Here is a 15,630-nt window from a genome sequence, read left to right as displayed (position 1 = left end):
GTTAGGTGTTATTGTAACTTAGGTTAGGTTTTATTTTACAGGTAAATTTGTATTTATTTTAGCTAAGTAGTTATTAAATAGTTAATAACTATTTAATAACTATTCTACCTAGTTAAAATAAATACAAACTTGCCTGTAAAATAATACCCTAAGATAGCTACAATGTAACTATTAGCTATCTTAGGGTTTATTTTATAGGTAACTATTTAGTTTTAAATAGGAATAATGTAGTTAATTATAGTAATTTTATTTAGATTTATTGTAATTCTATTTAAGTTAGGGGGTGTAAGGTTTAGGGTTAGACTTAGGTTTAGGGGTTAATACATTTAGTATAGTGACAGCGGCAGATTAGAGGTTAATAAATATAATGTAGGTGTCGGCGATGTTGGAGGCAGCAGATTAGGGGTTCATAACTATAATGTAGGTGTCGGCGGTGTCCGAAGTGGCAGATTAGGGGTTAATAATATAATGTAGGTATCAGCGATGTTGGGGGTGGCAGATTAGGGGTTAATAAGTGTAAGATTAGTGGTGTTTAGACTCGGGTTCATGTTAAGGTGTTAGGTGTAGACATAAATTTTATTTCCCCATAGGAATCAATGGGGCTGCGTTACTGAGTTTTACGCTGTTTTTTGGCAGGTGTTAGACTTTTTTCAGCCGGCACTCCCCGTTGATCCCTATGGGGAAATCGTGCACGAGTACGTTATACCAGCTCACCGCTGACTTAAGCAGTGCTGGTATTGAAGTGAGATTTGGAGCAAAATTTTGCTCAACGCTCACTTCTTGTCTTTTAACGACGGGTTTCTGAAAACTCGTAATACCAGCGCTGCAGGTAAGTGAGCAGAGTGGGAAAGCTGCTTGTTAGCATCGCACAGCCTCTAACGCAAAACTCGAAATCTAGGTGATAGTTAGGTATTGAAATGCCAATTATTGCTGGGCGCCACCAGCTATATCAGATACAAATACCTGTCTCTCTCCTATCCCCCCACTGTGAAAATGTTTTAGTGGTATTGACTCCTGTTTATATATCTTTTCTATAGAGAGTATGTTGGTTATTCATATTTTATAGAGTAGGTAGTGCTTTCAACAGGCTAAAGCAGCTATTTCAAATAACAAAATAAAGGTAAATGAGCTTTGTGCAAACAATTATATACACTCTAGCAGGTAAAATGGACCATTGTAAACATATTAATTATAGTTTTTAATTAAAATTACATGCACCAATCCATTAGAGCGTGTAATTTTAACACTAGCGATGCTGTAATGCTATGTGTTTGACCTCTGCAAAGCAGTTAAACACATGCTTGGGATCCTCCAAGCACTTTTGGTCCAGAGAAAAAAACTGTTGCTGATCCAATGAACCGCGCTAGTTGCAGCGATTCAGCAGTGCAACTAGCTCAGCTGATTGGATCAGCATCAGTTTCCTCTTGGGACCTTTGCAGGGTTTAAACACATATAGCATTACAGCATCACTTTTTATAGTACAATGTCCCTTTAATTCAACAGTTCTCTAAGAATGTCTGGCATTTTCTTTTTATGTCACAAGATAAAAAATAAACAAGTAATCAAATATAAATAATTACTATAATTGACATATAATCTGTATTTGCTCAGTGTAGTAGCACAATTACAACTAATACTTTCTTTAACCATAACCCTACTCACTTAAAAAAAGAGTCCACTTTCCCTAAACCTTAAAGGGACATTAAACTCAATATTTTTTCTTTCATGATTTAGATAATTTACAATTTATTTCTATTATCAAAATGTTGCTGTTTTCTTGTTATCCTTTGTTGAAAAGCAGAACTGTAAGTTCAGGAGTGTGCACGTGTCTGCAGTACTATATGACAGCGGTTTTACAACAATGTTATACATTAGCAAGAGCACTAGATGGCAGCCCTATTTATTGTCATGTAATGCTCCAAGCATGTGCACACTACCTACCTAGGTATCTCTTCAACAAAGAATAACAAAAGAACAAAGCAAATTTGATAATAGAAGTAAATTAGAACATTGCTTAAAATTGTATTCTCTATCTGAGTCATAAAAGAACATGCTTGAGTTTCGTGACCCTTTAATCTTGCTCCTCTACCCCTGACCACAATATATTATCATGTCATTATCATGTAGACACATTCAAAGACAATGTCAAATTAATCATAACCCCTTACTCTAGTCAAAATCTCTAGCTCTAAATCTAACATATCTGATTTCCTTAACCACAACCATATTCACTAAAAAACTCTTTCCCTAATTCCTAACCCTACTTCTCTAGCCTTGACCATAATATATAGTAATACCATGTGTCAATATAATGTTGACAAATAATGCAGACAATATTTTGTACAATTTTGCACATCATTTTGGTAACACCATTACAATGGCATATGTTGAATATGGTTGTTTTAGGAACAAGCTTTGTTGTAAATATATTGTTTTATTTATTTATTTTTTATCTCTTAGGTCAAGTTGTTGATGACATTAGTGGAAGCAATGCGTGCACTGCTGTGGCTGATTGCCCATGCTCATACGGAGGAAAAATCTACTCGTCAGGAGAAAAAAGAAAAAGTGTTTGCAGCTCAGAGTGGTAAAGATCCTTGCACAAACATTTACCAGCTGTTTTGTAACATTATACCTTGTATAACTATAGGGTAAATTAAAGCATCTATCGATTGAACAAATTCTACATTATTCAGTTTTTTCATCTGTAACTAGACCTACAAGACTGCACACATTAAAATATTAATTTAGACAAGAATGTGTGTGTGTGTGTGTATATATATATATATATATATATATATATATATATACATTATATATCTAAATATATCTATAGTTTTGAAATGCAACAATCTTTACAATAAATGTTATTGATGGTTTCAAGTCTAGTGAGTGTGGATTCACTTTATATTTGATCCTGACACCCTGGCAGTTGTGGATTATAAATGTGAGTCCAGACTCCCCCACCATTTTGATTATTTTAGATAGATAATAGATAGATAGATGATAGATAGGTAGATAGATAATTACTTTGCATTTGAGTGTTTTAGCAAGCAGATAATTCATGTTCATGGTTGTGTGTGACTGAGTGCACACGTAAGTGATGAACTTTAAGAAAAACAAACACGTTATCAATGAGATGGTAATTTATAACATGCTGTTTCCCTAATTTATCCTATTTTAATCTTTTAACAGCACATGTGAAGGTGGAATATGGTCTTGTACTAAAGGGAGATGCCCTGGCACATGCAAAGTGGAGCAAGGGATATATGTTACAACCTTCGATGGCAAAACATTCAACTTACATGGGGACTGTCAATATTTATTATCTTACGTATGTGTAATTGTTGTTATTAAAATAAATATTAGTATATACACAGACTTAATCTAATATTTAGAGATCAAATCGACAAAGACATTGGTTATTATTGGTATTATTATTTGCAAGGACCATATTGTTTCTAAATTTTATAATCAGCAATGATCCTTGTGAACAACCTTTATAATTTCTACTCTACGATTACCAATACCGAGATCTTTTGTATTTCATGAAAAATACGCTGAGCTCAAAAACACTGCTGTTTGAGTGACTGATACACACTTCTGAGACTGCTATACCATCTTTACAATAATCACTTTATAATAGTTAAATTCTTAAAAAAAAAAAGGTTTACTTTAGATTTACAGCTTAGAAATATAAGGCACTTTTTAAAGTAATCAAACAATTATTTTTGAAGCTGTGGTGCGCAAAGTAGGATATTTAGAGACCGAGATTGTCACCAATGATTAGAAGCTAGATGTTATAAAGACAGGTTAACCCTCTTTAAATGGATATGAAACCCACATTTTTTCTTTCATGATTCAGATAGAGCATTCTTGATTCTCTTGATATCTTTATTTGAAAATGCTGGAATGTAAGCTTAGGAGCTGGCTCATTTTTTGGTTTAGCACCTGGGTAGCATTTGCTTATTGGTGGCTACATGATTAAGGTCATGTAGACAGAAAAGTTGTTGTACTCTGTTGGTTATGTCCTAATAAATACATAACTTTGCTGTGAAGAAGTAGTGCTGCTGTCTTTTATACATTGATTATACTGGGGTGAATACAGGACCCTGCAGCGTGCACCCGATTTAGCTGATTGGTCCTGGACACTCTGTTTACTGTGACTACATTTAAGCACCAATCAGCAAGCGCTACCCAGGTGCTAAACCAAAAATGGTCTAGCTTCTAAGCTTACATTCTTGCTTTTTCAAATAAAATGGAAGGAAGAAAAATTGATAAAAAGAGTAAATTAGAAAGTTGTCTAAAATTGCATGCTCTATCTGAATCATGAAACTTTAATTTTGAGTAGACTATCCCATTAAGATGAACTTTGCCTTTCTCTCATGCATTTTATTAGTCTAATCCCATTCAATATGATAGTCCAGCTCCGAAATTACACTCAGTTCTGATCTGAACAACAGATACCGCATACCCAATATGCAGAGTTTGAACAGTATGACCTAGGAAGCAAGGTATAACTATTTAACTATAGGCAAAGAGAGCAGATTGTTTCCTGTTGGATTGCCTGCAATACATATACTTAAATGGACAGTATACACTCATTTTCATATAACTGCATGTAATAGACACTACTATAAAGAATAAGATGCACAGATACTGATATAAAAATCTGGTATAAAACTGTTTAAAAACTTACTTAGAAGCTGTCAGTTTGGCTCTGTTTAAAAGGTAGTTGGAAAGCCCACTGCAAGTGGCAAATAAGACACTCCCCCCTCCCCCTTCTTTTGCATATGAAAAGACCCTTTACACAAACAGGAGCAAGCTGGAGAAGGTAGCTGACAGTATTCACATAAAACTTTGGGGCTTGGTTAGGAGTCTGAAAATCAGAGCAATGTCATTTAAAAATAAGCAAAACTATACATTTATTTTGTAAAAAACCTTTATGGGCTATATAAATAGATCATCTACAAAACATTAATGCAAAGAAAAAATGAGTGTATAATGTCCCTTTAAGGGTCACAAATCTCCAAGACTCAATTTAAAAAATATTAGGCTCATTAGCTCAATCTGTGGTATTTAGAAAGATTACAGTGTGGTAAGGTGTGAACATAAGGGTCTATATTTTATCTTTCTTTTCTTGCAGACAATACAATTATTACTTATCTTAACAAATATTTTTTTATATTTATTTGCTACTGTAAAATGCATCACAAACCCAAATAATTAACAAAAGAAAAATCTGGTAAAAGCGCTAACAATTTTTCAAAAGATCAGTGGTTTAAAAGCACCAGTCCCTTTTACAGTGTTTGAATTAAACTTAATACACACCAGAACTGTGAACCACCGCACCCTTCCAGTCTAAAAAGAACATCAAATATCAAATATATAAAAAATAAAATCACAATGTATTTAATCATATTGTTAAAATAATCCATACTGTGTTTTGTTTTTATGGTTTATTTTAACAATACTCTGATCGAATACATTGTGATTTTATTTTTTATATATTGAATATTTAGTGTTGTTCCTTTCTGCCCGGAAAGGGCGCAGTGGTTCACAATTCACTTTAGAGTGTCTGGTGTGTCTATTAATGAGTCATACCCATTAACACATATACAGCAGACAGTGCACTGGTGGTTTTGGTGACAGTGACAGAGTTCAGGATTTTATATACATTTTTCCTATTTTTATTATTTTCCTAAATTTCCTGGATAGAGGAAACGTCATGACACCTTTGAACACTTCCTTGCTTCATGAAAATCAAACATCTTCTCTTGTTTGACTTAACTACAACTGTAGCAAAATACGTCGGTTAACATTTTAGTTATATGGGCAATAATTGAATGAAATATTTTAATATATAGAACAATGTAAATTGCAGTTAATTAAATGCGTTTATTTTGTATAAAATAGTGTACATATAAGACTGTTGTTTAAAAATGTTTTATTTCTTAGTCTGATATGATCTATTCTGTTGTATGATATTTACATTTTGTTTATACTCTGGGTGTTTTTGTTGTTTATTAAACAGCAAGAAGATTCTTGGTTAATTTATCTTGAACTAGGACAGACAACATCTGCACAGGCAACAACTTACATAAACAGTGTAACTCTCAGTTGTCCAAAGGTAAGCATAAAATTATAAAATTGGCTTTTATTTGCAGCAACTCTTTTAGTATAACATTTTGTACAAAATCCTGATGAAAAAAATTATCACTTTTAGGTGGAAATTATTATTATTTTTTAAAATAGTAGTACCTAATTGCAGAAGAAGTGATATTTGGTAAGGAAGAAATATGGGCTTGATTACGAACATGTTAATGACTCAAGATTAACCCCTTTCAAGTTGACATGATCACAATCAGCCAGTTTCATTATCAATTCAGTTAAAAATGGCTCTGTACTTAAAGGACCACTAAACTTAGTATAATCGCATCATTAATAAATGCATTATAACAATACTATGCAAAAGTCCTTAGTTTGAATTTCAAATGAATTGTAGATATTTTTCTGACAAATGTCTAACGGCTAGATTTAGAGTTTTGTCGGTAACGACCCGAAAAGCTAACGCTGGCTTTTTTCTGGCCGCACCATAAAAATAACTCTGGTATTGAGAGTCCACATAAAGGCTGCGTTAGGCTCCAAAAAAGGAGCGTAGAGCATATTTAACGCAGCTTCAACTCTCGATACCAGAGTTGCTTACGGACGCGGCCAGCCTCAAAAACGTGCTCGTGCACGATTCCCCCATAGGAAACAATGGGGCTGTTTGAGCTGAAAAAAAACCTAACACCTGCAAAAAAGCCGCGTTCAGCTCCTAACGCAGCCCCATTGTTTGCTATGCGGAAACACTTCCTACGTCTGCACCTAACACTCTAACATGTACCCCGAGTCTAAACACCCCTAACCTTACACTTATTAACCCCTAATCTGCCGAGCGGACCTGAGCGCTACTATAATAAAGTTATTAACCCCTAATCCGCCTCACTAACCCTATAATAAATAGTATTAACCCCTAATCTGCCCTCCCTAACATCGCCGACACCTAACTTCAATTATTAACCCCTAATCTGCCGACTGGAGCTCACCGCTATTCTAATAAATGTATTAACCCCTAAAGCTAAGTCTAAACCTAACACTAACACCCCCCTAAGTTAAATATAATTTACATCTAACGAAATTAATTATCTCTTATTAAATAAATTATTCCTATTTAAAGCTAAATACTTACCTGTAAAATAAATCCTAATATAGCTACACTATAAATTATAATTATATTATAGCTATTTTAGGATTAATATTTATTTTACAGGTAACTTTGTAATTATTTTAACCAGGTACAATAGCTATTAAATAGTTAAGAACTATTTAATAGTTACCTAGTTAAAATAATAACAAAATTACCTGTAAAATAAATCCTAACCTAAGTTACAATTAAACCTAACACTACACTATCATTAAATTAATTAAATAAAATATCTACAATTACCTACAATTAAACCTAACACTACACTATCAATAAATTAATTAAATACAATATCTACAAATAACTACAATGAAATAAACTAACTAAAGTACAAAAAATAAAAAAGAACTAAGTTACAAAAAATAAAAAAATATTTACAAATATAAGGAAAATCTTACAACAATTTTAAACTAATTACACCTACTCTAAGCCCCCTAATAAAATAACAAAGCCCCCCAAAATAAAAAATGCCCTACCCTATTCTAAATTACTAAAGTTCAAAGCTCTTTTACCTTACCAGCCCTGAACAGGGCCCTTTGCGGGGCATGCCCCAAGAAGTTCAGCTCTTTTGCCTGTAAAAAAAAAACATACAATACCCCCCCCCCAACATTACAACCCACCACCCACATACCCCTAATCTAACCCAAACCCCCCTTAAATAAACCTAACACTAAGCCCCTGAAGATCATCCTACCTTGTCTTCACCTCACCGGGTATCACACCAATCCGTCCTGGCTCCGATATCTTCATCCAACCCAAGCGGGGGCTAGACATCCACTGAAGAAGTCCAGAAGAGGGTCCAAAGTCTTCATCCTATCCGGGAAGAAGAGTAGATCCGGACCGGCAACCATCTTCTTCCAAGCGGCATCTTCTATCTTCATCCGATGAGGACTGGCTCCATCCTGAAGACCTCCACCGCGGACCCATCTTCATCCGGTGACGTCCAACTGAAGAATGACGGTTCCTTTAAGGGACGTCATCCAAGATGGCGTCCCTCGAATTCCGATTGGCTGATAGGATTCTATCAGCCAATCGGAATTAAGGTAGGAATATTATGATTGGCTGATGGAATCAGCCAATCAGAATCAAGTTCAATCCGATTGGCTGATCCAATCAGCCAATCAGATTGAGCTCGCATTCTATTGGCTGTTCCGATCATAATATAATATAGGGGTCGGCGGTGTTAGGGGCAGCAGATTAGGGGTACATAGCTATAATGTAGCTGGTGGCTCTTTGCGGTCGGCAGATTAGGGGTTAATTATTGTAGGTAGGTGGCGGCGACGTTGTGGGGGGCAGGTTAGGGGTTAATAAATATAATATAGGGGTCGGCAATGTTAGGGCAGCAGATTAGGGGTACATAGGGATAATGTAGCTGGCGGCGGCGTGCGGACGGCAGATTAGGGGTTAATAAGTGTAGGTAGCTGGCGGCGACATTGTGGGGGGCAGATTAGGGGTTAATAAATATAATATAGGGGTCGGCGGTGTAAGGGGCAGCAGATTAGGGGTACATAAGGATAACGTAGTTGGCGGTCGGCAGATTAGGGGTTAAAAAAATTTAATCGAGTTGCGGCGATGTGGGGGGACCTCGGTTTAGGGGTACATAGGTAGTTTATGGGTGTTTGTGTACTTTAGAGTACAGTAGTTAAGAGCTTTATAAACCGGCGTTAGCCCAGAAAGCTCTTAACTACTGACTTTTTTCTGCGGCTGGAGTTTTGTCGTTAGATTTCTAACGCTCACTTCAGACGCGACTCTAAATACCGGAGTTAGAAAAATACCATTGAAAAGATAGTATACGCAATTTACGTAAGGGGATCTGCGGTATGGAAAAGTCGCGGCTGAAAAGTGAGCGTTAGACCCTTTTTTGAGTGACTCAAAATACCGGAGGTAGCCTAAAACCAGCGTTAGGAGCCTCTAACGCTGGTTTTCATGGCTACCGCCAAACTCTAAATCTAGGCCATAGTTAGTTATATTTCCTTCCTAATGCATCATATGATAGCTGTCAGCCTATCACAAAATGCATATTTTAATATCATGTGAATCTTGCACATGCTCAGTAGAAGCTGGTGCCTCAAAAAGTGTGCATATAAAAATATTGTGTACATTTAGATAATGGAAGTGAATTGGAAAGTTGTTTAAAATTGCTCGCTCTATTTAAATCATTAATGTTTAATTTTGACTTGACTGTCCCTTTAACGTGTGCCAGTCCTGTTTGGCTTTCTCAATATTTAATGACACATTAACAGGATCATTTTTCACTTAGCGAATGTAGCAAAAATGACCTAATAAACCCCAGACAACACTTTCCAACTTACTACTGAGTACACCACATTTTTTGTACATTGATTTAGCACACAGCAAGAACACACTGAAGTTACCCATCACCATATTAGATGATGTTAGGCAGTAATGTCACCAAACCGATACAAATGCTACCTGTTTAATCAATTAGTGGAGCAAGCGTGATATTTCTGCTACACTCATAATACCAGCACACGCAAATGTGCACTGGTATTAGATATTAAGTGTATATATATATATTATATTCATTTACATTATATATATTTTATATTTGCTGACGAGAGAACGCTTCCATAGGCTCCAATGGGAGCCTCTTTTTAATGCCGATAGACACGGCACAGAACCTAGTGCAGCGAAGGGGGGTAAGTCATACAGCTCTGGGCAGCAAATATAAAATATATATTTGTATATAAATATCTACATATATATTTATGTGTTTATAAGTGTAATTACACATATCAACACATAAATATGTATGTATATAAGCATATCCTATTATATAAAAGGCCAAGTGTGTTTGTCAAAAGCTGTCATGCGCAGTAGAGACAGCATGAGGACAAACACACCTGGCCTTACCTGTCATGCTGTTGCGGCAAAAGTGGGCGTGGCCGGGTGGGAGCGTGGGCGTGGTCGATGGGAAGAGAGGGGGGAAAGAGAGAGAGCAAAAGAGAGGGGGAGAGAGAGCGCGCAAAAGAGGGGTGGAGAGAGAGTGCAAAAGAGAGAGAATGCAAAAGAGAGGGGGAGAGAGCGTAAAAGAGAGGGGGAGAGAGAGCGCAAAAGAGAGGTGGAGAGAGAGCAAAAGAGATGGGGAGAAGGGGAGAGAGGGAGCAAAAGAGAGGGGGGAGAGAGAGCGCAAAATAGAGGGGGGAGAGAGAGCGCAGAAGAGAGGCGGAGAGAGAGAGCGCAAAAGAGAGGGGGAGAGAGCGCAAAAGAGAGGGGGAGAGAGTGAGCGCAAAAGAGAGAACACAAAAGAGAGGGGGGAGAGCGTAAAAGAGAGGGGGAGAGAGAGTGCAAAAGAGAGGCGGAGAGAGAGCAAAAGAGAGGGGGAGAGAAAGCAAAAGAGAGGGGGAGAGAGGGAGCAAAAGAGAGGGGGGAGACAGAGAGCAAAAGAGAGGTGGAGTGAAAGAGAGCGCAAAAGAGAGGGGGAGAGAGCGCAAAAGAGAGGGGGAGAGAGCACAAAAGAGAGGGGGAGAGAGCACAAAAGAGTATGGTAGAGAGCGCAAAAGAGAGGGGGAGAGAGCTCAAAAGAGAGGTGGAGAGACAGCAAAATAGAAGGGGGAGAGAGAGCAAAAGAGAGGGGGAGAGAGAGAGCAAAAGAGAGGGGGGAGAGAGAGAGCAAAAGAGAGGTGGAGCATGAGAGAGCGCAAAAGAGAGGGGGAGAGAGTGCAAAAGAGAGGGGGAGAGAGCACAAAAGAGAGGGGGAGAGAGAGTGCAAAAGAGAGGGGGAGAGAGCGAGAGCAAGGGGTGGGACCGCTCTACTGCAAAAAATGGCCCGTGTGAACGAGCTTTAGGACTAGTACATATATATTTACAGTTTAAACACGGTCCCCATAGACCGCAATGTAAAGGCAGTTTTCAGTGCTGATTTTTTTGTAACACCCCACACACTCTCACTTTAACCCCTTATAACTGCAGTTATTTTAATAAAAAAAAATATTATAAAGGAACCTTACACTGTATTTTGGGCCAAATTGGGGGGACATTTATTTAATTAACCTGACCTCTGGTTAATTAACTCTAGCGCAAAGTGCTACCACAAGCTTGCAGTAGTGTTAATCAGCCACTTTAATGGGCGCTTGTTAAACTAGCGCTATATAAGAAGCACTTTTACACTAATAAAAAATAGCCACATTGATAACCCAACAAACATATGTTCCCACTATAACAATATTCTCATTGTTCAAATCCCTTAAAGAGACATACACACATATCTCTTTGGTTAATTGCACACCTGCGCTTGCTCATTGGGTTACGCTTGCTCATTGGTGGCTAAATGTAGCCACCAATCAGCAAATGCTATCCAGGTTGCTGAACCAAATATGGGCAAGCTCCTTAACTTACATTCCTGCTTTTTCAAATAAAGATAGCAAGAGAATGAAGAAAAAATGATAATAGCAGTATATTAGAAAGTTGCTTAAAATTGCATACTCTATCTGAATCATGAAAGAACAAAATGTGAGTTTAGTATCCCTTTAAAGTGGTATCTCTTTATAAAATGTCATATAAAATGCTTTACCTTGCTTACTTGGAACTTTCTTCATTTAAATGAAATATTCAAAAATCACAAATAGTTTTTATTGTACCAATTCCTATTAGAAGAACTAAAGACAATAAATAATGTGTTTCTCCTTTTTTCTACTAGGGAAAGGATAAACAAACATTTGTTTTTAGCAAGGATGGAGCACTTTCAAATTCTGATGTGAAAAACCCCAAATTTTATGAGTCAGGTAAATAAATAATAATATATATATATATTTATATACAGTGTATATATATATATATATATATATATATATATATATATATATATATATATATATATATATATATATATATATATATATACATTTTCACCTATGCATGTACAGATTAATTATTTAAAATGTATTTTTTTTGCAGACCAACTACAGCTATACCGTTTAGGTGGTTATTGGCAAATACAAATTAGCAATGGCCCTCTTCTTGTAATACAGATCATCCCTAAAATGCAGGTGTATATATCTGTTCCAAAAGAAGGATTAAGTGATACAAAAGGTAAGATATATTCTAAAGGAGAGTTACTTTTGTTTGGATTTATATGAACCAGATGTATCTGTTATGTTGATTGATGTTTACTGAAATTGTAATCCCTACTTCTTTTCATGGTATTTCAAATACATGACTATCTCAGTTACCTGTAGCATCTTCATTACTATGACTATAATAAAACTCAGGTGATTTGGAAAAATTGGCATTTTATAAGAGATATAACATAGGCTGTAGTACATGTGAAATAACCATTAATATAAAATGTATGTAACAGATGTAAGTATGATGGCGCTGTGTCTCTTAGGAATCAAGCTGAATATCCCTCCTTGCTTCTCCAGTCAAATCAGGTCTCTAAAACCTCCAAAAGATAATAGCCCAAAAATAGTGTAGTAACATCACACAAAGGGGTGAACCAATGGAAGATACTCACAGGATTTAAAATGAAGAAAATGTTATTGCCAGAATCACCAGCAAGACATCAATGGGATATGGCTTAATAAAAGTTTTATTTAAAACCAAAAGTTAAAAGCTCATTGGGCTTATTGAGCTTTTAACTTTTATTAAGCCATATCCCATTGATGTCTTGCTGGTAATTCCGGTAATAAAGCTGATCTTCATTTTAAATCCTGTGAGTATCTTCCATTGGTTCACCCCTTTGTGTGATGTTACTACACTATGTTGGGCTATTATCTTTTGGAGGTTAAAGAGACCTAATTTAACCGGAGAAGCAAGGAGGGATATTCAGCTTAATTCCTAAGAGACACAGCACCGCCATACTTAAATCTAATACTCTATATACAGTTGAGGAGGACCTGAGCTGGCAGTGATCTCTATCAAAGGAAGTGCTTTACACAGTTTATACAATTGTTTCTAAATATAACATTTATGGCCTGTTTTCAGGTGTATAAATTCTTTGCCTTTAATCATCGAGTTGCAGTTAGAACATTCCAAACAGGGGTAACAGTCTAAGGACTTCTGAGTGCTATAACTCTGGCATATTTTTCTTTCTGGGCATACATCAGTCCTTACAAGTACAGTGTAGATTTTTACTCTCCTGAATGCCGTTATAGGTTTTTGTTGAAAAGTTGCAATGCTTTTGTTACATTCTTTTAAAATGTCCCAATGTTTCTGTATGATTTTACTATTAGTAACTCTCCTACTATGGGTATTGAATTGTGAAGTGAACACCAACCTTCTATTTGTCAAATATATCTTATAAAATACCCTATTTTCTATATAAATGTGCGTATATATATATAGTAGGGAGGATTTGCACTCTCACCTTCAATAACATCTGCCAGGGTGTCAGGAAACAATTGTATAATCCAAATTGTATTCAAGTACAATCATATATATGATTATAATTTCAGTGAGTGCAGAATATATATAGGCATCTTCAAGAAAAGCATGTGAGCAAGTTAACCAGAATAAATAAGATGCAGAGATGATCAAGTCCCAGTTTCTAACCATTTCATAAAATGTGGTCATAATGTGAGTCTGTTGGGATGGCAAATAGTTGACCAATTAGGAATACTAAGGGAGGAGAAGATGGAGAAAAATGATTAAAACAATGGGAAACATACTGGATATACTACCTAGACACCATGTACCCTAGGGGGTTAAATAGGTAAATAGATTTTTCTGTATTTGTGGAAATGAAATGGAAATTTTGCTTTATATTATATTTCTCTATTATGTCTTTAGTATAGTTAGATATGATGGATAAAATTGATACAAATTATATTGTGAAGTAGTAACATTTCCATTTCTTCATTGCTTTGTATATAAATTTGAAGTTAAGGACAAGCCACTAGATGACGATAAAGGACTGGATACTTGTAATACTTGTATCATCTGTTTATAATTTAACGTGATTAGTTTGCCTATAAAAGGCAGGTGTGAATATAACACAGTTTATGCATGATTAAGGCTTTGGGGCCGAAACGTTGCATTATATTTATCTGTGCAGCTTTAATAAAACAAGTATGCTTTTAATATAGAGCAGTATGTGGACCATTTGAAAGAGCCAGCAACGCCGAAACGTGTTAGGGATTCGTTAGGGATTTGGTGAGGAGTCAATAGCAACTTCTGTATTCTAATTAGCTAATGGCTATAAACTTTCTATTTATCGCATTCACTCTGAGCTATATTCTAATTCACAACTTACGTTAAAATGAGGGTATTGATATCTATTCATGAGGACCATACATATATAGATGACTAAGCTATTAGGTATCTAGCGTATTAGTAGGAATCATTCAACAACAAACAGCTTTTGATGTGCTAAGCTGTTATTGTAAACACACTTATTATACACAGGATTTTTAGAATTCCATTTGCTAGTAGTATTTCTTTGATAATCAAGCACCAGATTATTACTTTATGTGGCATGTAAATAGCAGTTTTTCATACCAATTTATACCAAGCAGCTGAGGTTATGTAACTAAATTAATGTGCATACATTTGGAACAACTCAGCTGGGTAAATATCAATATGCTACATAAATATAATAGTTACGTTAGCAGATTTGATTACATATTCTGTATGCTACCTTAATCAATTGGTAACTCCAGGAGAAAATACTGTACTGCACTAATAGTATACCGTACGTAATGTGGGTGGTATCATTTAAATACTATTAGTTGAGGCATAGAATAGTGGGTGTGTTCGGTGTGCACAACAAATAAAGTGCTTATTTCCAATCACGCTTCAGCCTTATAGTATATGATATTCAACACTAAGTTAACACAAACACAATCTCTCTATACCATCTTTGAATCCGATTTTGATTACCATATAATCTTAATACATATCTTGCATACCGTATCCAAACACTATTGTGCTGGTCATATATGTCAACAATTGTTTCCCTTATATTTTCACTCAACAATAACCCTCTCCTGATGCAGTTAGGACATCATTTACATAGGCTCTGAAAGTATTGATATCCAGTCAGCTTCTCCAATGTGCGTCTTTAATATTATTTTTTCCACTAATATTTTAATATTGGCTGTTTACAATTTAATAAGAGTTAAGTTTTATTTTTATCACATTAACCCCCAACACATGAGTTCATTTTTGAACTTAATATTCTAATATAAAGATTTCAGTAGACTCACTATCAAGTCTATTCTTTCTAAAAGGGGTTCTATAACCCTCTGCTTCTTGTATGTTAAAGTTTTAATACACAGCACCCTCACACATATAATTAAACCTCAATTGTTGAGGATTATAAAAGAGGTAAAGAGTCTGTAATAATATACAGGTAGTGCCATTGGTTTTCTGTACGTCAAATATCCAGTATGTGGTGCTGTGGACTTTGATTGATTATGCAGTTTTGT

At 35.7% G+C, this 15,630-nt stretch overlaps 1 protein-coding gene across 1 annotated transcript in view; it reads left to right on the top strand.

Annotated features, from left to right (window-relative positions):
• Positions 1 to 15,630, top strand: part of LOC128664341 (mucin-19-like) — a 138,813-nt gene that overhangs the window by 38,236 nt on the left and 84,947 nt on the right. The window contains exons 15-19 of the mRNA XM_053719180.1: positions 2,461 to 2,584; positions 3,193 to 3,331; positions 6,032 to 6,127; positions 11,904 to 11,988; positions 12,161 to 12,295. Of these exons, the coding sequence (XP_053575155.1) occupies positions 2,461 to 2,584; positions 3,193 to 3,331; positions 6,032 to 6,127; positions 11,904 to 11,988; positions 12,161 to 12,295 (579 nt within the window). The remainder of the gene's footprint in view (positions 1 to 2,460; positions 2,585 to 3,192; positions 3,332 to 6,031; positions 6,128 to 11,903; positions 11,989 to 12,160; positions 12,296 to 15,630) is intronic.

Source organism: Bombina bombina, chromosome 6 (genome assembly GCF_027579735.1).
Source record: "Bombina bombina isolate aBomBom1 chromosome 6, aBomBom1.pri, whole genome shotgun sequence".
Lineage (NCBI taxonomy): Eukaryota > Metazoa > Chordata > Amphibia > Anura > Bombinatoridae > Bombina > Bombina bombina.
This window is presented reverse-complemented; position numbering and strand designations above follow the sequence as displayed.